The 23,824-nt window shown below is 40.1% G+C and overlaps 1 protein-coding gene across 3 annotated transcripts in view; it reads left to right on the forward strand.

Moving 5' to 3' along the window:
- fto (FTO alpha-ketoglutarate dependent dioxygenase) overlaps positions 1-23,824 on the forward strand; it is a 113,938-nt gene that overhangs the window by 23,359 nt on the left and 66,755 nt on the right. For all 3 annotated transcript variants that reach the window (XM_040011993.1, XM_040011994.1, XM_040011995.1), the window contains exons 4-7: positions 1,091-1,216; positions 4,782-4,861; positions 6,561-6,704; positions 12,859-12,978. In XM_040011993.1, the coding sequence (XP_039867927.1) occupies positions 1,091-1,216; positions 4,782-4,861; positions 6,561-6,704; positions 12,859-12,978 (470 nt within the window). The remainder of the gene's footprint in view (positions 1-1,090; positions 1,217-4,781; positions 4,862-6,560; positions 6,705-12,858; positions 12,979-23,824) is intronic.

Here is a 23,824-nt window from a genome sequence, read left to right on the forward strand (position 1 = left end):
ATTAAAAAGGTACCTATTCCAGAGAAGACAGAAACGCGGCACATTAGGCAGCTTAGATGTACAGATATAAAACATTTTGCATGACGCATTCATTTGAGATGTCTTTTTCTCACTTCAATTGCCTTTTTTTTGCTTGGACTAAAGAAATGTAGAGTTGTTTTTTTTTTTATACCTGCACAGATCCAAAGGAATCTGCTACAATTGAGTGTTTTCCGGCACAGTGGATGATCTTCCACCATTCCTAAGGCCTTGGGGAGAGCTGTCATTAGCTGGCTCTCAGAGCACAATGGCTGGAAATTAAGTTACTATTTATCCGTGCTGAGCAAAGGAAAAGGCAGCTGTGGGGCAGAGAGGCCCAGAAAGAGTTTAGTATTGATTTTGCTGAAGGGTGTTGGCCAGCCAAGCCAAATCTTGTTTTCTTAGTATGCCATGTAAGAGTGGAAGGAGAGAGATGGACAGGGGAGGCGCTTGCAGCGAATAGGTTCAGAAACAGGAATATCATAGGATACATACTGTCTAATAACACACTCACACACTCACTAAACAACATCAGGGGCTTTTATCCAACTATTTCCTCTTGCACAGCATAATGATAGCATAAAGATCCTGTGCTAACAGCCAATATGACCACAGCAACACGTATCATCTTTGCTTGGCTGCTAAGTGATTCTTACTTTCTGTAGACAAAGGCTTACATCTTACATCCATTGTTTGGGTGGTATTGATTTAATCATTGCACTCTTTTTTTTTTTAATGTGTTAAGCCTTTCTTTAATTTAATTTCATTTAATTTTATTTTCTGGCTACATCATTGGTGATAGATGGCCACTGCTGTAGTATGCTATAGCAGTTTTTCACTGCATTACCCAGATATACAGGCAAAGATGTGACAAAAGTGTTATATATTTTTTTAAACAGCTTCATAACAAACATGTAATTCCATAAATATTTAAGAGATTTAAATTTAAGGATGCTGCAGTTTTACAATCACTTAAGTCACACTGGGTTAAACTGTCAACCCAAAGCCCCAAATGTGAATATAAATGCAAAATGCAAATGTTACAGTGTGCTGGGCTCTGTTTGACTGACAGGTGAGAGCAGTGAGGGAAGCAGCAGTGATAAGGCCTGCTGGAGGATTGGGCTCAAGGTAGCCTGGGACATCCACACACCTGGCCTGATGCTGCCGCTGGAGTCTGGAGACTGCTATTACATGAGAGGTACAGACGTTTGTACATAAACGCACTCGGAGCTACACACATGCACATGTAAACATGTTGCTCGCACAGCTTAACCGCATTCGCCACTATGTCTGACTTTGGAGGGAGGAACACTTTCATTACCCCATGTTTTAGTGTTACTTGTCCCCAATGACCCATGCCAGCAGGATGCACTTCACTCTCACTTTCATGCTCAGTCCTTTTCTTCTAATTCTCTCTGCAGGAAAAACAGAGCTGAGACATGCGTGTTCATGCGTGTGTATGTGCAGAGAGGTTACTTGGCTTGAAAAGCGAGCTTTAAGGTTCCATGAAATTGTGTGCATTAGAGAGGTTAAGAAACCCAAATGTTATTTTTTGAAGTCCTGTGACCCATTCCTGACTATGTCTCTATGGGGAGAACAGACAGCAAGCCACAGGGGTGTAAATCATAGCTTAATGCTTTTGGCTGCAGCAGACACCTCCACCCTCCTCTTTTTGGTCCCACGGGTCTTTCCAAGCTTTCTCATATTTTCTGAGCGCAAGGACATTTATCCACATCACAACAGAGCTTGTGTTCAGCTGGACAAGAAGTTAGCGCCCCTTATAAAATGGCGGATTTATTATTTTATAGAGGCACTTTGCTTTCTTAAGTATATAAAGGTACAGTTTTAAGGTGGTCCGTATTTCATCTGCATGATGTATTACCGTACTTTGTGTATTTTAAATAAGTGACTAATTCATGTAGTTTGGAACTAAGAGTAGAGAAAATAAATATTTTAACTGATATACATCAGAACATACTTAACTACAACACTATGCTCAACATTTACATCAAATAAATACAGGTATTTAGACGCTGTCATTCACTCTTTTCTATATTTTTTTTTAATACTTCACCAAATGTCTGGAGAGACTTTCTTTTTTTAATTGAAAGATTACCATCTCTTTACACCCGCAGAACAAGGTGGTATAAATAACTTACTTATGTACTGCACATATGTCACAAATCAGATTTACAACTAATTACAAACGAAGTAAAGCAGCTCTTACTTTTATGTTTTTTTTTTTTTAAAAACAGCGTGCTTTGATAATAATATTGTTGTTCGTAAGCTTTTAGGCCTCCAATTTCACAATTCCATAGTGGGGGTAAAAAAGGAAACAGAAAAAGCACTGTAAAATATTTTCTCCAAACTGGTCATGGCAGATGGCATTCCTCCCTGAGTCTGAGTTTGCTTCCTATTAAAAGGGAGTTTTTTTTCTTCTCACTTTCACAAATACTTGCTCTAAGGGCGATGACAACTGTTGTGGATTGCTTTTATATAAATAAAATAAAAATCTAGTTTTTACTCTATCTGCCCCTTCACATCTTTATAAAACACCTGTTTCTAAAACAGGTGTTTTATAAACTAGTTATTCATAGTGTCAGTGGTAAAGTGTAGTAACTGTTTGCCACTACCTTGATAATAGCAAGGTGTTTTCTATAGCTGCACGCACATGTGTACCACATGTGTCTGATTTTCCAGTTTAAAGTTGAATCAGATTACCTGTCTACTGTATCAATGTAATTTTAGAACATCGTCAGTCTTTTCAAATGGACCACTAAAAAGTAAGCAATAGGAAGGTTTTAATGAATTCCTGACATTGGCTCTTTGAAGATGCTATGTTTTCATCTGAGAGCAACGATGTCTGTACCTAATATTCAGTCTGACAGGGCTTGAAGCCGACCTCTTTTAGCTGGATAAGATTTACAATAGAACAGTCAGTTTCAGGCCAGCTATGATAATAGAGTGATGGGCTGTTGTGCAGACCATTCTAATGGGACTTGACTGTCGCGGATCAGTGGGGATTTATGCTCCACTTGGTGAGTACGCCCTTGAGAGGCCAACTGCTGCACGACGATAGCAGCTCACAGAGTCCTCGGCAGTCTGTGGCTTTGTCGGCCTACCTGATTTAAATGCTTGGCACAATGCACAAACACAGCCATATGGAGAAAAAACCCCAAACAAACTTAAAATTATTTCGTTCTTCAATAGAAAAGATTTGTTTTATATACAGTACACAATTTTGTGCCCTAAAATACTCATAGAAGTTTTCCTGCACAACATTATTTTTACATACTAAAATCCTAAAACTAAACCAATCGCGAGACAAACAAGTCTTGTAAGACATGCAACAGACACACAAACTCTATATTTTGTCACTGAATCTTAAGATTTTCATGATTTTTTTTTTTGGGTGGCAACCGACACATGTACGAATAAAAAAACTGGATGTTTCACCTCACCATGTCAAGCACACTCGTGTACACACAGGCAGAGTGGCCAGTGTTAAACCAAGTGTTAAGATATATTGTACCAGTGTTTTGGTGACATACACCGTATGATAAGTAGTTTTGTGGTATTAAAAGAAAACTACAATGGTGTATAACCACAGACACCGTAATGTATTTTCAGCACCATTTGTCGGCGGCTGGCCCTTTTGAACTGCTAATGTCTGAGCTGCTGGAGGCAAATTGAATCACCATCATTTCCACCCAAATGGAATTTCAGTGGTTAAAAAAGAACAATGCAAGTCTTGACACCGGGCCTGTTCAATAATCTGATTTCCAGCTCCCAATGCACAGGGGGACTGGAGAAAAGACTTGACCCAATATATTTAAAAGCCTGCTTCCTGGAAAAGGAGGACAAGTGGCAGCAGGCACAGGGGTTGAAAGAAAGATAAATATTTATTACAGTTATTGAGTTTGCCTCTACTCCCTCCTGATCCCACTGACGCATCAGACGCGCCAAGAAAAGAGCAGATTGATGGAGATAATTTGTTATTGGATATAAACAGTTTTAAAGACGCAGAGTAATTCTGCCCAGAGACCTAATCCTTCACAATCTCATCAGGGTGAAGAAAACACCGGCAAGTTGTTTTGTTTGTCACCATCTTTTTTTTTTTCTCCTACCAAACAATAATATCTTCCTCCCAAAGCATTTGGCTGTTTGACTTTCAAATCACAGGCATTAGCCGGTGTACTCTTGCTCAAGGCGGGTGTAAATATGCACATGTGCTGTGAATGACAGCTCTGTCATGGCTAAATTAATTATTGTTATGAGGCAAATAATGGCAGAGCTGAGAAACATCTATACACACAAAGAAACACATGGAGGGATACACAAGAAACAGCAGTAAGGCCTCTTTGTAAAGCTTGTGTGATATTGGACAAATGTTTGTTGGTATGGCTCTTCCATCTTGACAGATTGAGCTCGATCTGGTTTTGTTTGGTAATTAAAATTATACTACAATGCTGCTCACTCTATTTGATTCGTCGGTACTGGACCAAGCGCAATCTGTCTGAGAGTATAAGATGATGTAGTTGTCATGTTTCTTCACTCTCCTTCTTTCCTGTGTTTTCTGTCATAATCTTTTCCTTTTATGCTCCTTTCTACTCTTTATTTTAATTATTAAAAAACACAACATCAGTATGGGATGAACATTCAGTTCTGGTGTGAGCTCTTGTTTACTCTTCGCTGCTCTTTTGATAACTCTCATTGGTAATGTCGTTGTGTTTTGATAGTTTTCTCTTAACTGTATTTACCAGATGACCTGAACAGTACCCACCAGCACTGTGTCCTAGCTGGAGACACTGCACGCTTCAGCTCCACACACAGAGTGGCTGAGGTGAGAAGTCAGACAACAGATTAAACTCTGTTCTGAATCGCTTCGTAAAATGCTGTATGGTCTACCGACAGCCTCCTTTGGAATTAATAAGGAATGCTGCTATGCTGTTTTATTGAAAGACTCTGTAAAAAGTTAATAAGTAAATAATATTCAACATTGTATGCTGAAGAACTTTGTTGTCCTCTTGCGACCCTTTTACTGAGAAATAAAACAGAAAAACGAACGGTCTTTCTCTGCAGGGTATGACGATGTAAGTAAAGCCACTGCAATATATCCAAACATACTACAAAGTGTTTTTAAAAAAATCATCAGACTGCTAAGGAAAAATGTGCATTCCCTGGCTGGTTAGTGAGTGGTTGCTAGTAGTCACTAGTTGAAATTGGTCTCAAAGATGCGATGCTGCACCAAAAATTTTATGCAATTCGTTGTTGTTTGCTGCAGTCCTGATTGGTGTGGAAACTTGGAAAAGTAGAAGGCAAAAGCAGAAAACACAGATTGTTTACTGCAATTAAAACATTTCAAGTAGATCAAATTTACTTTGAAAGCAAATGGTCTTCGGTACAACACCGTCTTTGAAACAGCCAGCAACCTTCTGTTACAGCCACAGTAGTGAAAACGGTGAATGTGGCGTGATAGGAATTATAGTTACAGTATTCAGTGAACTTGCAGGTTTTTTTGCCATTTAAGTGTTTGCTTCAAAGACCAGGTCTGTGATCGCTTGCAATAAGTTACCATCTTCCAGGCAACTTTTGTGTGTCATGACTGATAAATTGGCAATACTCCGTCTGCTATCAGTCTGTCATCACTTTGTGAGTGAATGGGTTCACGTTACATGCAATCTGTTTGTGATAGCAAGGCGATTAACTGTGATTAAAACTGTGGCAAAAATAACAAATCTCTTACTGTCTGTTTCAAATCTGTCTACATGTGCAGAAATTAACATTAAAGAGAAATTCACAAGAACTACTTACAGTCCAGCCAAAGCCTTTTTAAACAGAAATTCTTCTGCAAATAGTGATGCAGTCGTGCAGGATGAGGTGGTGAACATACATAAAATAATGTTAATTTCCTCTGATTCCACAGAGAAGTTAGGCTAGTATGTTAGCATGTTAAACCACCTGCCTGACATTGTGTAGGTCCTACCCGTGCTGTCAAAGCACCTATTGCCCATTAGAGAACCAACATCTAGGAAACAGGTTTTCCTTGGCCCAGGATGCCCATAGGATATCCTTTGGGTTTTATAGGTTGGGGTCATGGAATGTGCATGTTCCAGCGAAGCCCATGGACTTACTTGTATTAGGATGTGATCAGTTTTTAGGTCATACCAATGCCTTGGGTTCTTACTGATGTTTCTCAAGCTGTTGAGCAGTCCAGCTAGGGCAAATTGTCAGGCTGGGGGAGGCTGCTTCCATTAGAAAATGCCCTTGGCATTGAGATGTGTACTTGTTCTGCAACTCTCTGTAGGTGCTTCATTTAGAAGCAGTGTCCTTATGAATTTTCCCAACAGAACAGAACATTGCAAATAGTTTACCTGTTCTGTCTGTGGTTTTAATATTAGCAAGTAGACAGCGTATTAGTTGGGTAGTTTGACCAGTATATGCATATTTTCTAGGCATGCACCTAGGTTAAATGTATTAAATTTCTCACAAGCACTGCAGTTACGCTCTGTTTGTAACACAGTCTGTGTTGTTCCGATCAGTGTTCCAGTGGAACCCTGACCTACATCCAGTCACGTTGCCAGGAGGCCCTGTCCAACCTGCACACTGACCCCGACACAGGATCCCATAGGCTTGTGGCTCTGCTGCCGGCAACGCTACAGGACTGTGAGGAGATTCACAATGAGGTGGGGAGACGGTGGTGTGTGTTCACATGAATGTGCATATGTATGTACACGTGTGTCTGTGATATGTGTGTTATGCACATTGGACCATTCTTTGATTTTATTTGCGTTTTTTACATGTAGTTTTACTAGCATTGTTAAGCTAGCGTAGATGAGCTGTATGCACCACATCTGAATCAGTTTTATAAATCTGACTTCACTTTTAGGGCCTTCTGAGACTACTTAATGTGAATATGTGCCAAGAGTTTAGACAATAGGATTCCAGTCTTAAGTTTTAAAGACTATTCCTTTACTTTTTTTAAGAGTTCATGGCCCTCCTAGCACAATCTGAATTGTTCCATCTGGTCACAAAAAACAATTAAGAACCATCTGCAAATATGACAGGATTTTTCAAGACAGTATCACAGAAAGTATTGTGGAAATACAATGAAACCATTATCCATGATTAATAACAGTTTGTTTATTTATTTATTTTGCTTTTGCATTGTATAGACTTGTGCACCTGTGGATAGAGTCTGGTGAACATACATTTAATGAAGCCCTTTGGTTGACCTTGTGTTCTTTGATGGGACAATCACCCTATGTATCTTTACGGTATCAGTGTGTTATATCTTTCCATGTCAGTCTTCCAATGAGCCAAATGATGTCAAAAACATGACAACAAAAACGACAAAACACATTCCAACAAAAACTCTTAAGATCTGAAATGAAAAGCAAATATGACAAAGAGGAAAATCGTGTGCTTTAAACCTTTTTTAAACATTTTAATCCTGGTGGATTCTGGTTGATTCTATTTTATCTGCATTATGAGACTTGTGTACCATACTGAAAGTAATCTGATAGCAGGTTAAACATCTGTACATGGCAGGATGGACGCTTGCCAGCTTACCACCTTCTACGTACCTTGTTGTCTCTGCTCAGGGAAATGGTTGCAATATGAAATCCAGGTTGTTTTCATTTGTCCTGGCCTGTGATGGATCGTACAGCAATAGCCTCTCCATATGTTTTTCTAAAAGATGGAGTCAGGCCCCTCTCCACTCCTTAACCCCTTTTTATACAGAACAATGAGTGATGCTGGCTTGGGATATGGAGGGATAGAGGGAGGTCAAAAAAGAGGAACACGAGTGGCTGTCTGCAGAGCCACCAGCATACTGTGTTCACTTGCTGCAGGCCAGCAGTTAATATATCACTTCACCTCTCCCTCTTTACACCCTTTGGCCCAAAGTTCACATCCAAGCTGACACTAGCACCCAGACCCCTTAGCAGGATACCATGACAGATGAGTCTGACGTAAGGTTGTTTAAAGGTTGTAGACAATATTAATTATTCAGCAGAGCCAAACAATAGCGCTGTCTGGTTTGGGAGAACTGCTGTGCTAGTTGAGTTAGCAACTGCTAGTTTCTTGCTTGTGGCACAGGATTACTAAACATTGGTTTATTCAGGAAAACAGCGCACTATTTATAAAAGAGCAGGTGTGTGTGTGAGTATTTAAGTAAGGAGGGGTACTCTCGGGGGCTCAAGCCTACCCTACCTGGCATTCTCAATGATCGATGTGGCCATTTGTTTGGAGTTGCCCACGAGAGCAGAACACCCACTTAAATGATGTATTGTTGGTGGAGTTATTTATGATCGCGGCCCAGTTTGGCTCTTGGTGGGTGCATATTGCGCAGGTCGTGTTTGACATGGGCGACTGAGGAGTGAACAAGCCTGAGACACGCAGGCAGCCTGACCTGAGCTGTGCCTTATGGGCCTTTCCTTAAAAAGTGCTAAACGGCAAGCTAGCACTGGCTGACATTCCAGGGATATTGTGCAATGTGGTGCAAGGAGGTGGAGGTTGACATTTGTCACAGGGTGTGGGCCCGGTTTGACGAAGATGAAGTAGAGCATCTGCCATCGCTGTCAGCATTTGGGGGGTCAGTCGGGATAGCTAATTGAAGTAAAAATTGAATGGAGACAGAGATGGAAATAAAGAAAAATTTCCCACCTGTGTGTTTGGTCCCTCTCACTGTCTCCTTTTAATCTCACCTCCTGTTTTAGGTGGCGGAGGTAGGCTAACACAGCATCACCGCACCTTCCCCATGTGCAGGTTTGGCTTTGAAATGCTAATCCCAGACGCAAATGTCTTGTCTCATTTAAAGCCACTGTGTCACTTCCCAGGTGGGTGTGTGACAGAATGCCCTGAGGGACCCCTTCTAATGATGCTAGTCCCCCCACAGTAAATATTGATGGGGGGTGGGGAGGTTCCCACAAGCTTTGGCAGAAAGTGAACTGTACGGAAGTAGTTGTGTGTGACCTTCTGATGTTCTGTTTTCATGGCCAAAATGTCTCCACAGGCTGCTTCAGTGTTGGCTTTGCTTTGAAACACCTTTCTTAAAAGGGCTTACAATGAGAATGTCAAAGTAATCTTATTAATAAGTACTCAAATTATTTTTTTGTAACAGATCAGTTTATTGTGGTTTGCACTTTTTATCTCTGCTGTTATTTTTACTTGCATTACCTTTACTGCTTGTTAACATTGTTTCTAATTATTCATCGTATTGGTTGATTTAATGGGTTATTTAATTTCTCTGTGCTTTGGTTTTATTAAAAAAATACTACATTGATAAAATAAATCTATCCATAAAAGGCAACATTTTTGACCATTTCTGAATTTTGCAATGCCATGATTTAAGCTTTAGATTTTGTTTTATTTTTTGAGTATATCATTTATTCGTTTAAAACCCTGCTTTCAAAATATTTGGGACAGTGTGTAAAATGTCAATTAAAAGAATCGTTTGTTAATATAAGCCCCGTACTTAACTGAAAATTGACAAAGGTTTCAAACTGAATTTCTATGATCAATTGTATTACGATTTACCAGCTTGGACAAATCGTCTCTTTCAGGCCTTCAAGTTGTACAAAAATGCTGCGACCAGACGATTAACATGAACAGATTTTAGGATTCGAAGATGACTATTTCTTTAATCTTTAGTCTGAGAGGAAAGAAGTGACAAACACTATTTTGAAGATAGAATCTTATGAGAAAAAACCTCTATAATTTATGAGTAGTCATTTTAGAAAACCTGACCATTCCTAAGTTTTTTTTTTCTACCTGTAGGGTGAAAGTAAAACATATATAGCAATCTGTGTGTTATAACCTAGATTGTGTGCGACTACTCTGGCAAATGTGTGATGAGTGTAAATTGCGTTCCTAGTTGCTCACCGGTAACCAGGCTTATATGTGAGGAGATCAGGAAAGGTAAACAGAGGACGGCAGAGTGGGATCGATCACACTCTCATCAGTTCTCACCTCAGGGCCCAGCCCAGAAATTGATTGGACCCGCTCAGGGACTACCGTGAAGGTGTGGAAAAAAAAAATGTACCTCATTAAATCGGGGGGGAAAAAGGGGCTACTTGGCTTTAACTCCAGAGTTGCCATGGTGGGAGGCCGGTCAACTAATGTGCAGCTAATGTGTAGTTGGTGTGTCCATCACCTGTACAGATGACAGCGACTGCCTCAGGGGAGTCACTAACTCCCCTCTCACTCCCCCACGCCATCTCATAGAAAAACTAGGCCTAACAACCACTCTCTCTTTCGCACACACTTTCGATCTGTCTACCTGAATAGGTGGCATTTAGTCATAGTTCCCTACTTGGTAACTCTCAGCTGGGTAGCTAGCCTCCAAATGCCACATAGCCAGCACTCCTCAGTAGCTTTAGATGGCGTGCTTTGTGGCTTCCACTGGCCTGCGCAGCGGGGGACTGGCTGCCATGTCAGCTCAAAGTGGAGACACAGGTTGGTTTCTTCTCACTAAAGGACAGGCAGACAATCAGAGGGATAGAAGGATGGACAGACTGTGTGAAAAGGACGTCCGATATCGGCTCGTGTGGCTTTGTTGTGTGTTTGAGCTGTAGTGATCGAAGGGGAGTGGATTTGGATTGTGTTGAAGGGACCATAAAGGATGACATTTCTTTGAAGGGTGGGTTGTATGGAGTGACTGAGAGGCTGCTGAGCAGTGCCACTGGCTGTGTATTCTCCCTGACATGCCCCAGTCCTTGCATGTCATCCCCACTGTGATCAGAGCCTTTTTCCAGGACAGAATCCTCTCAAGTTGTTTGTGTAAATAATTTTTGCCCTTTGTTTTTGGGCGACTGTATGGAAGATGTCTTGCCTCATTTTGCAGAGCAGTAACCACTAAAAAAAGTCACCAATTGCAGGATCTTTTAAGTTCTGTGTTCAAACTTTCCAGTGGCCCTTATTAGAAGAGTTCAGCATATTGGGAACTTAATTTGAGTTCAAAACTATTAGTTTTTTTTTGTTGTTGTAAAAACAAACTCAGTTTAGGGAAACATCCTTCAGACACATATAATCCATGTTAATGCTTCTACTGCTAATAAAGTTAGTTTAATGTAAGAGTCATGTGACTCTTGGTCACATGATTCTTACGAAGCTTCGTAATTTAAAGTGTTTGTTGAATTGCTGCACTCAAAGATGGGAAAATCTAAGAGTTTCAAGAGTGAAAAATTAGAACTAAAGATTGAAGATAATCAACGTTCCTTTTTCACAACAGCTGGTAAATCCTTATATAAAGTTACTATAAATGTTGGATTGTGGAAGTTATATGGATTCCAACACTGTGAAGTGTGAAGACAGGACAGGAAAGTTCTTGCTGAATCTATACTTGCTTTTGCCTGTGATACACTTGCAGGTTTAACAATGCAGTGCAAGTATAATTCATACTTCTTGATTCTAATTGCGAATATACTTTGAGACAAAACTTTATGCCATATTTTCTGACAGTCTTTTGCTCAGTTGCAGGCCTGTTCAAACTTTTGTGCTAGAGAGAAAGTTACAGTGGATGTCGCTCAAAATAAAACTCAAACTGAAGATGGGTCTCCGTGACTTTTTAGTCAGTGCAGCGTAGTTATATATATGAACGTAATTTGTCAAAGTTGGATGACAATTTTGGATCACCCAAATTATAGTTTTATTTCATGGGAGCGCTCAGCTGGAATAAATGTGTTTTAAACTGTTTCGATGACTGTTCATAGCTGTAAAAGAGCTCTGCTTGCCTAATGCTCTGTTAGAAGAACAATAAACAAACTACTTTTCAGAAAAGGAACAATGGCTCTCGTTGTGCTATTTTATATGCGTTTCCATTGTATGAAACTACGTTTTGTGTTGTACAGTTGTCTACGTCAACATGAAATGGAGCGTGCATTGTTTTCAGTGGATGATGCTTTGTAGAATGTTTTGGGGGAGGGAAGCTCAGCGTCTCACATTTACGTTGGTGGCAGTTGGGGCAATCTTTGACATTCACATTTACGTTGGCGATTGTATACGCATTAACAAAGACGCTCACGCATTTATGCAGACAGATACTTGCAAGAGCACAAATGCACTGATGCGCATACAGTTCAGGTACGAACACACAAACACGGAAAGACACACTTGGAAATAGAAAGGCTACACCTGGCTACGTGAAGCATCCGTGCGAGGATTAAATCAGCACTTCAAAAGAGCAGGAAACAAAAACACTCCCAGCGGAGGAGAGGGGAGCGGCTTGGCAGTAAAGACTGTCATCTCCAGACGGAGCAGGAGAGGAGGGGATGGAGGGAAGAGAATGAGGAAAGGAAGGAGAGGGCGGAGTTTTCAGGTGTGCTCAATGGAAGGTGTGTGTGTGGGTGTGTGTGTGTGTGTGTGTGAGCAGACATACAGTAGGCTTGTTTGTGTCTAAATTGTTTTGAGGGTGTGATTGTACTTAAAGACATGACCAATGTTTGTACTATTTGTGGTAGGATGTTTTTTTTATCTACGTGTCAAAAATGAGTGAACGTGCTTTGAAACTATTTCGTGACAAACAGAATGTGCAACAATTCAAAGATGGAATTAGCAAGTATCATTTCAAGGGACTGTGTCATTTTCTTCCAGTGCAAAATCATGTCCAATTTATTTTCTTACAAGGGACTAAGAATTTATTTTTGTATTTGTAAAAGCATTCATATAATTTCACACTCTGACAAGTAAATGTATCTAAACAGAAAAGTCAGTGTTCTACTTAGAGATGTACTTAGTGAAAAGAACAGGGAAAGGAATGCATATATAATCTATGTAAATATCAGATGAAAGTTGTCTCTCTGAACAACGTTTTTGTTTTACGTGTATTTGTGTGTGAAGGTGGAGTTTGAGTGGCTGCGGCAGTACTGGTTTCAGGGCCAGCGTTATGCTCGGTTCTGCAGCTGGTGGACCAGACCGATGGAGCAGCTGGAGAAGGACTGGAAGCTCATGGAGACCATGGTGAGACTGCTCGGACACACTGCTAGTCACATGACAGCTTTGCTCTCTGGTTTCCCGACTTTTACTGCATTTGGCATCAACTCATTGTCACACAGATTACTTACTAAGACTCTGATGGTTCAATGAAATCTATCTAAATTTAAGTTTGTAGGCTGTTTACCATAAAATCTTTTTGTGCGAGTTTAGCTTTCTAGGTTTTACACTCATGATATTTCTTTTCTGGGACATAGATGAAAACAATTAGTAGGTTTAGTTTACGTATTTTCCTTATATTAAAAATATGTTATAATGTATATTAAAACACTACTACTATTGCTTTATAGGTAATACCCTCAAAATATAGGAATACAAATAAAAATGAGAGCATTTATCCAAAATATGAGGAGTTTCTTTGCTAGTGTAGTAAGGCTGTCACACAAAAATAAGTCTTTCAACTAAATGCTCAACACGCCTCTACTTGTGCTTCTTACACAAACTACACAAGTGATCTGCTGTCCAATAATACCCCTCACCAGAGAGGGTGTGTTTAAAATTACATGGTATATTGTCTATCTTCTTACCACGCCACACTATTAAGGATGTGTCAAGTGTTTAATCGTAGCCTCACAGAATTTTTATGGGAGCGGAACGTGGGTGCGTAGCTATTAGTTAGACACCACTGTAAAGGAATCACTTAGTAATGTCAGACTCATAATTAAGTCACCTTAGTCACAGCTCTGTTCTGTAAATTCTCTGTGTGCCGCAGACATACTCACACTGTAGGCACACAGCGCGGAAAGCCACACAGTCATATGCTTGGTCTCGCTTTTGGTATACCCCCACAAGTTCTATGCAGTCCCACTCTCATAGCTGGATTTCAAAGAGTGCGTGCACGTGTGTGTGTGTGTGTGTGTGTGTGTGTGTGTTTAACACCCAGACACCAGAAGCAGCAGGGGGCACTCTTGTATCACTGTAGCAGCATCGCAGGGAACGAGAGAGCTGTGCTCCTCTTTTCCTCTGTGCTCTCCCTCGCTCTCTGTCTCTTTATGTCTCTCACCCACTCCTGCTGTCTCTGGGAGCTCTCTGTCTCTGTCAGTGTCGAGCGCTGAGCAGTAATCACATCTAATGCTCAGGCGGGGATAAAGACTGGAGCTGGAGGAGAACAGTGCCGCTGCTGCTCAGCTCTAGTCATAGTCTCTCTTTCCTCCTCTCTCTCACACAGTTGAACAGCCTGGCAGAGGGTGGGTGGGGGTGTTAGTAGACAGGGGCTAAACTCATCTAGAGCTTTACCTCCGTGCCCAGATGAAGTGTGTGATTTGGACCTGTGTTTAGAAAAGGGCATCAGTGAAATGTGAGGTCTGTCTCCCTCTCTGTTCCTGTGTCTCCATGTCTCTCTAATGGGCAAGTGAACCATGTCCACTATGCATTTTAGAAAAAAATATGTTTGACCAAATATGGATTTCCGCCATGTCGTTGGAACTTAATGTCAGATTTTATGCAATGCGGGGGAAAAAAAGTAAACCAGTTGTTTTTAGAAAAATATAAAAAGCTAAATCAACAAAATGCAATAATTAAAATAAGGTAATGATACATGTGTAACAATAAATGCATGGGTATTTTAAATATCACAAATTACATTAACACGAGTTTATTAGAACATTAATTTTACAGATTAAATACTTTGGCACCAAATTGAATTAATCACAGTGTCACATCACACAAAAGCAAGTATGTCTTCTGCAGGAATGCATATTGAACCCGTGCAAAAAATAATACACTAGTGAATGCATAAAGGTAATGATTCACTATTGTGATGAAAGACAACATTATTGCTCTTGCCAGCAATATTTACATACATGCATCGACCTCTGATATGCTGATGAAAAGCACTTTATAGATGTGACTTATAGATTTTCCTTTCGGTGGTTTTGAAAGCTGTGGCTTTTCTGCCGTTAGATTAAAACACATTTCTCTAAATTACTTTGAGTTATTTAAATTATGTGGGTTCCCCTCACATTTCTTTATTGCATATATTTTACACTTTGAAGCTGGCAATTGACAGCATAGTATAATTTAGTGAAATACAAGTGACCTACTGTGTGCAGACGCTGTTTACCATGTATTTACTTAGATTTTTCTCTTGCCTGCAGAGTATATATTAATACAGGATTATTTTTGTCAAATTTGATATTACCATGGGTGTTTTAGAATAGCAAATATATGTCTCTTTAAATAGGGTTTATAAAATGACACTGTATTGTTTTATACACTGTGCTGAGCAATAAAGCAGCGCATTGTTTTATCCTGCTAAAACAGCAATACAAACAGCCAGCCTTCCCCTCTTTATTGTCATATTTAGCACACACTGTCGTGGGATGCGCTGGGCTATGTATGTGTTTGTTAGTCTGTATGAAGAATATTGCAATATGGGGTGACTAGCTCCTGTTTATGGATACTGTCTCTCCCTGGGGCTCCCTCTCTGCTCCTCAGCCTGTTGTCATGCAAATGCTCATCCTTCCATTTGAATGACATTCTGATAAAATACATAAATAAATAAATAAAGACCCGAAACAAAACAAGTCCACTCTTTTTGGTGCCTCATGAATTCACGTGGTTCCTTGATAGAAACAAAGAATCCGCCTCTTCTAGCATGGCTATGTGAATGAACGGCAAAACTATATTATGTGTGTATGTTGGAAGGTGTCGCTGTACGTAAGGTAAAAGGTTGTTTCGGCAGCATGGAAGAAGGGCATTAACTTAAAGGTTTTACATTCCCCTGTGATCCAGGGTGCCGAAGTCCGTTTAGACCTGGCTCGCAGCCTTGTGTTCCCCCAGGACTCTGCTATCATGGCTATCATACAATAGTGACATTTCCTTAAACTAGCAACAATGAATAGCTTCCATCTGAGTGACAATAGACAGAGTCTTGGCTTTATGCAGAATATTTTAAATACCGGTGTGGTATTTTTTTTATCTTTTCTCTTTTCACTGTGGGGGAGAAGCGACAGCGAGCCCACGAGCATATCTTTTTTCCCTGTCCTGTGTGCGTGTGTGTGTGTGTGTGTGTGTATTTGCGTGTATGTGTGAGCCATTGATGTTAATGTATGCACTCGGCATGACTTTAATTGATTTAGCAGCTCTGCTTGCACAGTACAGCTTTTTCCCTAATTTGTCACTTTCCTGACTTCTGTGGCTGCTCATCTCACAACTTCAAAAGCCACCGGATGCAAAGAGATTTCAATGCACTCCGTCTTCTCTCTCTCCCTTTCTTTCTTTCTCTTGTTCTCTCTCGCTCCCGCTACCTTGCTGTATTTCTCTCTTTCTCACACTTTCTCCCTCATTTGACAGAAGAACGAGCCTTGTAGATGGAAATCTTTTCAACACATATCAAGGAAATTAATCTGCTTTCATAATAAACGGGATCCATTCAGTTGAATACATTTGTATACTTCAAGATGTACAAAACAGGAAGTGGTATCGGGGCCATGTCTTCCTCTGCACCGTTCACCCAGCCTGTCAGTCCCTGTTTTTCAATGGTTTGGTCACACACATACAGTACGTGCATGCATATATGTATGTATATATATATATATATATATATATATATATATATATATATATATATATTACACACTCTTTTTTTTTCCCCTCCCTGTGTCACAAAATTTGCTTTCTTTGATTTATAATGGAGGCTGGCTTTTGCATGCATGTGTATGCTTATGAGCCGAGATGCGCTTGGCGACCATTTCTTTTTCTCCCCTCACTGTAATAGCAGTCTTTGGAAACAATCTGGGCAGCCGAGGAGGGCTGCACTGCAATCATACAGAACCTGGCCTGGTCGCCATCAGTAGCTGATTAGGTTATTGAGCAAACGTGCTGAGGAGGGGTTGGAGAATGAGGGATGCGGGAGAGGGGGAGGTAGGAAAAAAAAAAAAACTGCTGGTAGTGTGTGTGCGTGTGGGGGGAGCAAGAGTGGAGGGGTCAATGTAAATGTTATTGCTGTGTGAGCTCATTTGATCAAAGTCCTGGAAAGGTTAAGCGAATCCAATCTGGTTTTGTATGGCAGAGTGGAGACACAGGCGCTAGGGAAGAAACCCCCAGGACGGAGAATGGATTATCATATTGGCGCTGAAGTAGCAGGGGCCTCCGACGGACAGTTTACTCTGCCCGTAATGCGTTTAGACAGCAATTGGCCTTAATAACCTTTATTGACTTCAGCGGGTCAGTGCCAAGAATCTAATTATCAAAGTGTATCAATTTCATTGGAGTTTAGAGTTGCACCGCTCAAAATAATTATTTTAAGGTCGGCCCGGGGCAATTAATCCCCTCTCCACTTATTTGATGGCTTTGTAAAACATTATAAATGTTATGGTTTCTGTTGTGCGTTACGCCGTAAATAATTTTAGGGAGCAATTTTTTGTAATGCATTATTTGGAGAGCTTGCCGTGCTGGTCCAGGTGAGAGAAAAAGGCAGTATATTTTAAAAAGCTAGGGGCTAAAGCTGAATCACGTTGCAGATGTTTACCAGCAGTAATTTTTCTCTTTTGCTTGCCGCTTAACTTACACAGTTAGGCAGAGTTTTATATCCACTTTATATGCACACATGGAACCCAGATTAATTATAAGTGTGAACTAAGCAGTAAACTGCTTAAAGACCATTTTTATTGCTCATTATGAAGCCATTTATTATCTCTTACATTAAATCACACTGGGTTTATGCATCATATTGTTTTGCATTTAAAGCTCCACACTACGTAAATAGGCTTATACTTTTATTATATTCAATTCTGTGCGGTTCTTACGCACAGATAGAGCGTGTGCGAAATGTGTGTCTGCGTGTATGGCTTCAGATTTATTTGTATGTTTCTGTCCGCGTGTCTGTGTGTGTGGGGGGTGCAGTGTGGCCGCAGTGTGTGCGAAGGAAGTAAATGTGCAGCTGCACAGTAGTTTATCCTTCATTGACAGTCAATATGTGCTGTTACCTGGATAGTAGCAGCTGTTTCTCCTTATCGCACAACATAGAGTAGAGGCCTAATCCACACGTTCATAATTGCTTGGCGTTGTTTACCTGCAGCTGTATATAAGCTTGCTTGCTTTGCCCTATTTAAAATGGAGCTGTATAAAAAAGAAATTACTCAGAGATTATTGTTATTATTCATTTAAAGAGGAAATATATGGCTGATAATACATTTTACATCATGCAGCAGCTTGTGTTTGGAAATATAAAATGAAAAGAAGCAGGAAGACACACATGGAGAGAGTGAGGAAAAAGAGTGGGGAGAAATGTAGCGGTGGAAAGGTATTTTGCAATTCTCTTTGAAGTCCCTATTCAACAGGGTAAGCTGAATTTTCGGCAGTGCCTGATAGTGTTTCTGCGTAAATGCTTAAACCCCTTTAGAGAATTTTCATGGGCAGATACGCGGTGGCTTGAAGGGAGCGTTTATGTTACCTGGAGCCAATGCAGCCCGCAGCTTTGTACCTAAAGATGTACAGTAGTATTGAATGGAATCCCACAGAGGTTTGTCTATGACAGAATCTCGCTGCAGCATCGCTGTAAGCCGAAGCGGGGGGAAAAAAGAGCTTTGAACAGGTTTAACCTTGTCAGTCTTTTGCTAGGCTCATACACTCGCATTTATATACATGAACACAGACACTGAAGGACAAAAAACACTAGGACAGACATTGATATACACACATACTTAAAAATACGCCGGTGTCCATTTAGAAAAGTTTTTAAAAAGCTTTGTGGTGATATCCGAAATGGCGACTATTGCTACAGTTTTTCATTTTTTATTCCTGAATATATTTCAAAGTTGCTATTATGTAATGCAATATTCAGATATTTTTTAATGTTACGTAGAAGAATAAAAGTGGCAAACACACAGGTGTGGTAAAATGTCTGCATGGAGCTGCAATCTTGTTGTCAAAGTTCATAGTGTTTCACAACATATTAGTGTGTGACAGCGAACCTAATCTGAATGCAGCTCACTGTTTGATGAATTCCAGTTTAAACTGATTATGAGTCCTCATTTATATGCGTAATTATTTCCCCAAAATAGGATATAGATAGCTCATTGTAGTCTTCTTGAGGTGGGAAGAGGTGTTGCCTTTTCCTTCATAAAGCTGACCTGAGTAAACTTGCTTCAGGAATGTGGATGACTAAAATTGGAATTTATTACAAGGACTTGTACGTGACAATGTGGAAGCTGCACATGAAACAATGGCTTTTTTTTTTTTTTTTTGGCCATTGTACCGTTGACTGTCAGCAACAGTATTGTGCACGCCCCATCTTTACAATGCGGGGATGGAGAGTTTTATTGACAGCAGTTTGGATAATTTATTTTGTTTGTCTGTGAATTGTGGTGTTGACAGTGTTTTTACTGTATCAGTGGGCTCTGAAGGCGGCTTGTCTCGTCTTCTTAGAAAACAAATGAGCACTTTACAGAGACTGATCTGCCTTATCCGCTTAGCAGCTCCCTCAATCCCCACATTTATTTATTTACTTATTTATTTACTTTCTTATTCATTTACTTACCTCTGTATGGATTTGGTTTGATTTCTCTCCTTCTACTCATAGCCACCCCCTCCTCTTCCTCTCTTCATCCTTGGCCCTGATCAGCAAGATAAGCCTTCAGAAGAGGGGAGATAACATCCATTAAAGTGGTAAAGAGGAATTATGGGGCAGCCCAGATTAATCACTGCTCAGCTTAATCGCATTCTGTGCGGACGCTGGGGTTGGCTGCAGGGCCCAGCTTCATGTGTCATACCAACAGAGCGAGAGAGAGGGCGAGGGAGAGATGCAGCGAGGGACTGAGTATTTGTTGAAAAGTGCCTTGATGGGAAAGAAAGTTTAAAAAGATGAAAGAGAGATTTCAGAGCATCTCACTGAAACCCCCAATCTGTTATAGACATCACTACTAACTAGCACCTGACATAAAATTATTGCACTTTGATCCAGGTGTAATTGTTTACTCTTGCAGGCAATCATGTCAAAATGGTTTAGTAAAAGATATTGGCACAAACACAAGAAAACACTCTGATTTGTAAAAAGCAAAGAAAAAAATTGTTCAATTTATGTCGTTTTAGGAAAATATTAATCTTTTTGAATATTGAATATATGAAGACAGCTTGTACAATCTTCGCCGCACTCAGAAATAGCAGTATGCATATTGCAATGTGGCGCCGAGCTCTGTAAGCCGCAGAGAACAAAAATAGAGTTCTCATACTCTGAACTTTGTGCACACACTTTTAATAAAATCATTTAAATCTGAATTTAGATCCTCATCAGGTCATGTGGTTGATATCCTTATTATTGTTTATCTACACGTCAGCTCAAATTCATTTCACATTTATTTGTACAGTCTCTAATCAGAGTCTCAGGGGGCTTTATATCGCCCACACATTGTGAAACAATAAATGAAACCAATTAATGAAAATGAAAACGGCCCACCCCAACTATGGATCCTCAATGTGAACAATGGAAAAAAAAAATCCCCTAAGACCCTAACTAAGAACAAAAATGGAACATATCGTCTTTAGGTTATGACATAGCAGTCTGTTATTTGTTATTATGACACACAAGCGGCGTCAAAAACTATGGAACTAAGCTGATCTACACTGTTCATGCAATAAATTTAAAAAGTTTCAGATAACAGTATTTTTTTTTTTCATCTCCAAAGGAAGCTTAAATGTAAAGGATCAGAGGTGGTGGAAATTTAATCCATGATCACTTCCTTTGTTTAAGTGTGCAACTACTACAGGAAAATAACAAGTATTTAATACCTTGGTACCTCGCTAATTCTTCAAAATCACTGGAGCAGCCATCATGTTTGGAGCAGCAATCTGGGTTTTAAAATACACAGTCCTGTTTAAAAACAATATGTGCGGAGAGGGTGGAGAGAATGATATGATTCTGGTGGGAAGACGCTGTAAAATTGCCTGATTCGCTTGAAGAAACGCAAAGAAAAGGAGAAAAGATGGGAAAAGATTGTGGATGATAATTGTATAATTTTTTGGGGGGGGGAGTGAAGATGGAGGTGGTTTAGGGAAGTGGAACAAGGGGGAAAAATAAGACAGGGTGGTTGTGACTTTTCCTGATGTCTGAGGAAGAAAGTTATAAAGGTAAACAGTGAAGTTGGTATCAGGATCTGTGAGTTAAAGTAAATCAGACAAATGAAAAGCTGATGCTGGAAACTGGAAAAGGCCACGTAAGTCCTGGGAGCATTTTGGAAAGTGCTTTACTGTGCACCTTTCAAAACTGCCATGTTCAGTATGAAGAGGATATCCTAGTAGAGAAAACCTGAGATGTGTGTTTTTGTATTAAACAGCCTAAAAGTGTACTGGTGGTAACAGGTAGCTTTTTTTTAATGTGATTTAACTATCGATCCTGTTTTACATTCATTGGCCATCCTCTTAGGTAACACTAATCTTCCACCCCGCTACCCTTCCCTTGCAGTGCAGATAGAGTGATCTGATGGGTGGTGTTAAATGGGTGAGATGTAGGACAGTGTAATTAAAGCTAGTCCTTTAGTGGGCCCTGCCTCGCTCTGCTGGGAGTGCCCGATATAGCACTCATTAATTCCTATTTGTGTGTAATGAGAGGGTCATGTTGGATGTAATAAATGGCTCTTTTATTTGGGTGAGAGCGGCAGGGTGGCATCTCCTCCCGGCTAACTGTCTCATAAACACCCTTTAGCCACTCTAATCAGCCTCCCTGGGTGAGGAGTAATCACACATACACATACACGCATAACACAATGGGAGGGAAGATATACTAAATATGCAAAAAAAGAAAATTAAGCATGTTTAGAATGTATTTTTTAATATGCATATTAGAAGTAATTTTTGCATATTCATTTTCCAAAACGAAAAATAATAGCGCAATTTAAACATTGTAGAAGTTTGGCAGTTTTAAAATGACTTCTTTAGCTATAAATGACCCTAGCGATAATCAGAAAAAACACATATTAGATCCAGTCTGTATTTTTTTATTTATTTTTTTTTCCCTTTTCACTGGTGCCAGTTGATGGCAATGCATTTGAAAGAACAGATTGTTTTAAAAAGTCCTCTGGGGCTGATCAAAAGGTTCAACACACAACATGTGCAATAATGGTTGGCCGCTGATCAGCGAGGGCCACTTTGTTGAAAGATTAAACCAAAAATACAACCAAAAAGCAAACACAAATGTCATAAAAAAGAAGTTTGAACTTGACTGCCTTTTGATATCTGAATACAATGTAAAATAGATTTGCGATTCATGGCAATAATTAGGAACACGATAGGTGCATTTTTAATTCCCTTTACTTAATTAGATGATATCAGTGTAGTCCACAGTTTTTAAGAGCATAGGTGCTTTATTGAACATAAATTGTTGAATGTAAAAGCTCCTACGGTGTCTTTGACTTCCCTGCCAGCTTGAAGTAGACAGAATCTTATAGAGTATGCAAGTCCATAATCTACTTATATGTCGCTGCTCTATGTGTTCGGCATTTACGATTACTGTATCGCCATGTGGTATGTATAGAATTGTGTAAGGCATGTGCAGTACCACTCTTGTGTATATGAATGAAGCAGAATACAGACAGACAGGTTATTTACAGACAGTGATGCAAAAGTGTATTTATTGATTACCCATTACGTTGAAAAACAAAAAACAAAACTGGCATGTGTAAAACTAACTTTCCTTCATGGCTGATACTATACAGACCTAACACTTAAATTGTATTTTATGGCCTATAATTTTGCAGATCTTAATCTGTTCTACTTAAGATACAGTCATTGTTTCGCTATACATCTACCAGTAATTCAAATTTGATGTCAGACTGGACATATAAGAAGCCCTGTCAGGCAGATTCAGAAACTGAAGAATCACTAGTGTTCAGACTTCTCTTACTCAATCAAAACTTTGTTAGCAGAACATTTCAGCCCCTGCAGGCATATCCCCCCTCTCAAACAAAATTCTTCTATGTGAGCATGTTTAGATGGATGGAAATCCTTTTTATTGGTTTAGCATTTTTGAAGACTTGAAGTATGGTGCTGTGTGTAACGCTGTTACTTCAGGGCTTAGAAAGGCTGGCTTTGGCCCCAGTCAGCAAAAAGCTTTTTACTGGCAGGAGAGTGAGGTGCCGATCACAATCTGCTATCTAGCTAGAATCTAGACTCAGCTTTCATATACTGAAAGAGAGAAAGGGGGTTTCAACAGAACAGAAGGTGCTTGAGTGTCACGCTCATCGCAAATATCTCTGTCCAGCTCTGTCTTCATTGTCCTGAATTAGTCAAAGCGCCTCTCAAAGCTTTCTTGTGATGGATGGATTATGCGTTCTAGCCAGGCCGGTGTGCCGTTTTCACAAGTGCGTGTGTAGCCCCTGCCACAGTGTGCTGGAGAGCTCATTCAGACTAAGAACTATGTGGTTTAGCCATTAAGGCCAACTGGACGGACACTCCTTACCATGGGTCAAAGACAAAAGCCTTGCAAAAAAACCCCCAAAAAAACAGGCCGGTGAATTTTTATGTGATATTTGTGGGCCCATTGGGCTACAACTTGACAACAGATTTGCTTTTCTTCTTGCCACCAAAAGAGATCACCACAAAAGCCCGAGAGTTCTGCTTCATTTGACCCTGTGCAAAGCATATGTCCTTCCATCCTGCTTGTATTCTGTCCATAAGATGGACTGCCGTGGGCCCATAGAAAGCATCCCTGCCCACTTGACTGTGTTACAATGCCTTCAAACAAAACCACTTGTCAGGGGTCTTCCCTTTTTGGGACTGTCTCTATTCCCACTCACCCTTTGTCACTTCAGACATGCTACTCTGATGTTTCAGACACATTTTTCTAATGTTTTACACTCCATATAATCTGCTGTGTGTA

This window comes from Simochromis diagramma, unplaced genomic scaffold, assembly GCF_900408965.1.
Source record: "Simochromis diagramma unplaced genomic scaffold, fSimDia1.1 OVJJ01000603.1, whole genome shotgun sequence".
NCBI lineage: Eukaryota > Metazoa > Chordata > Actinopteri > Cichliformes > Cichlidae > Simochromis > Simochromis diagramma.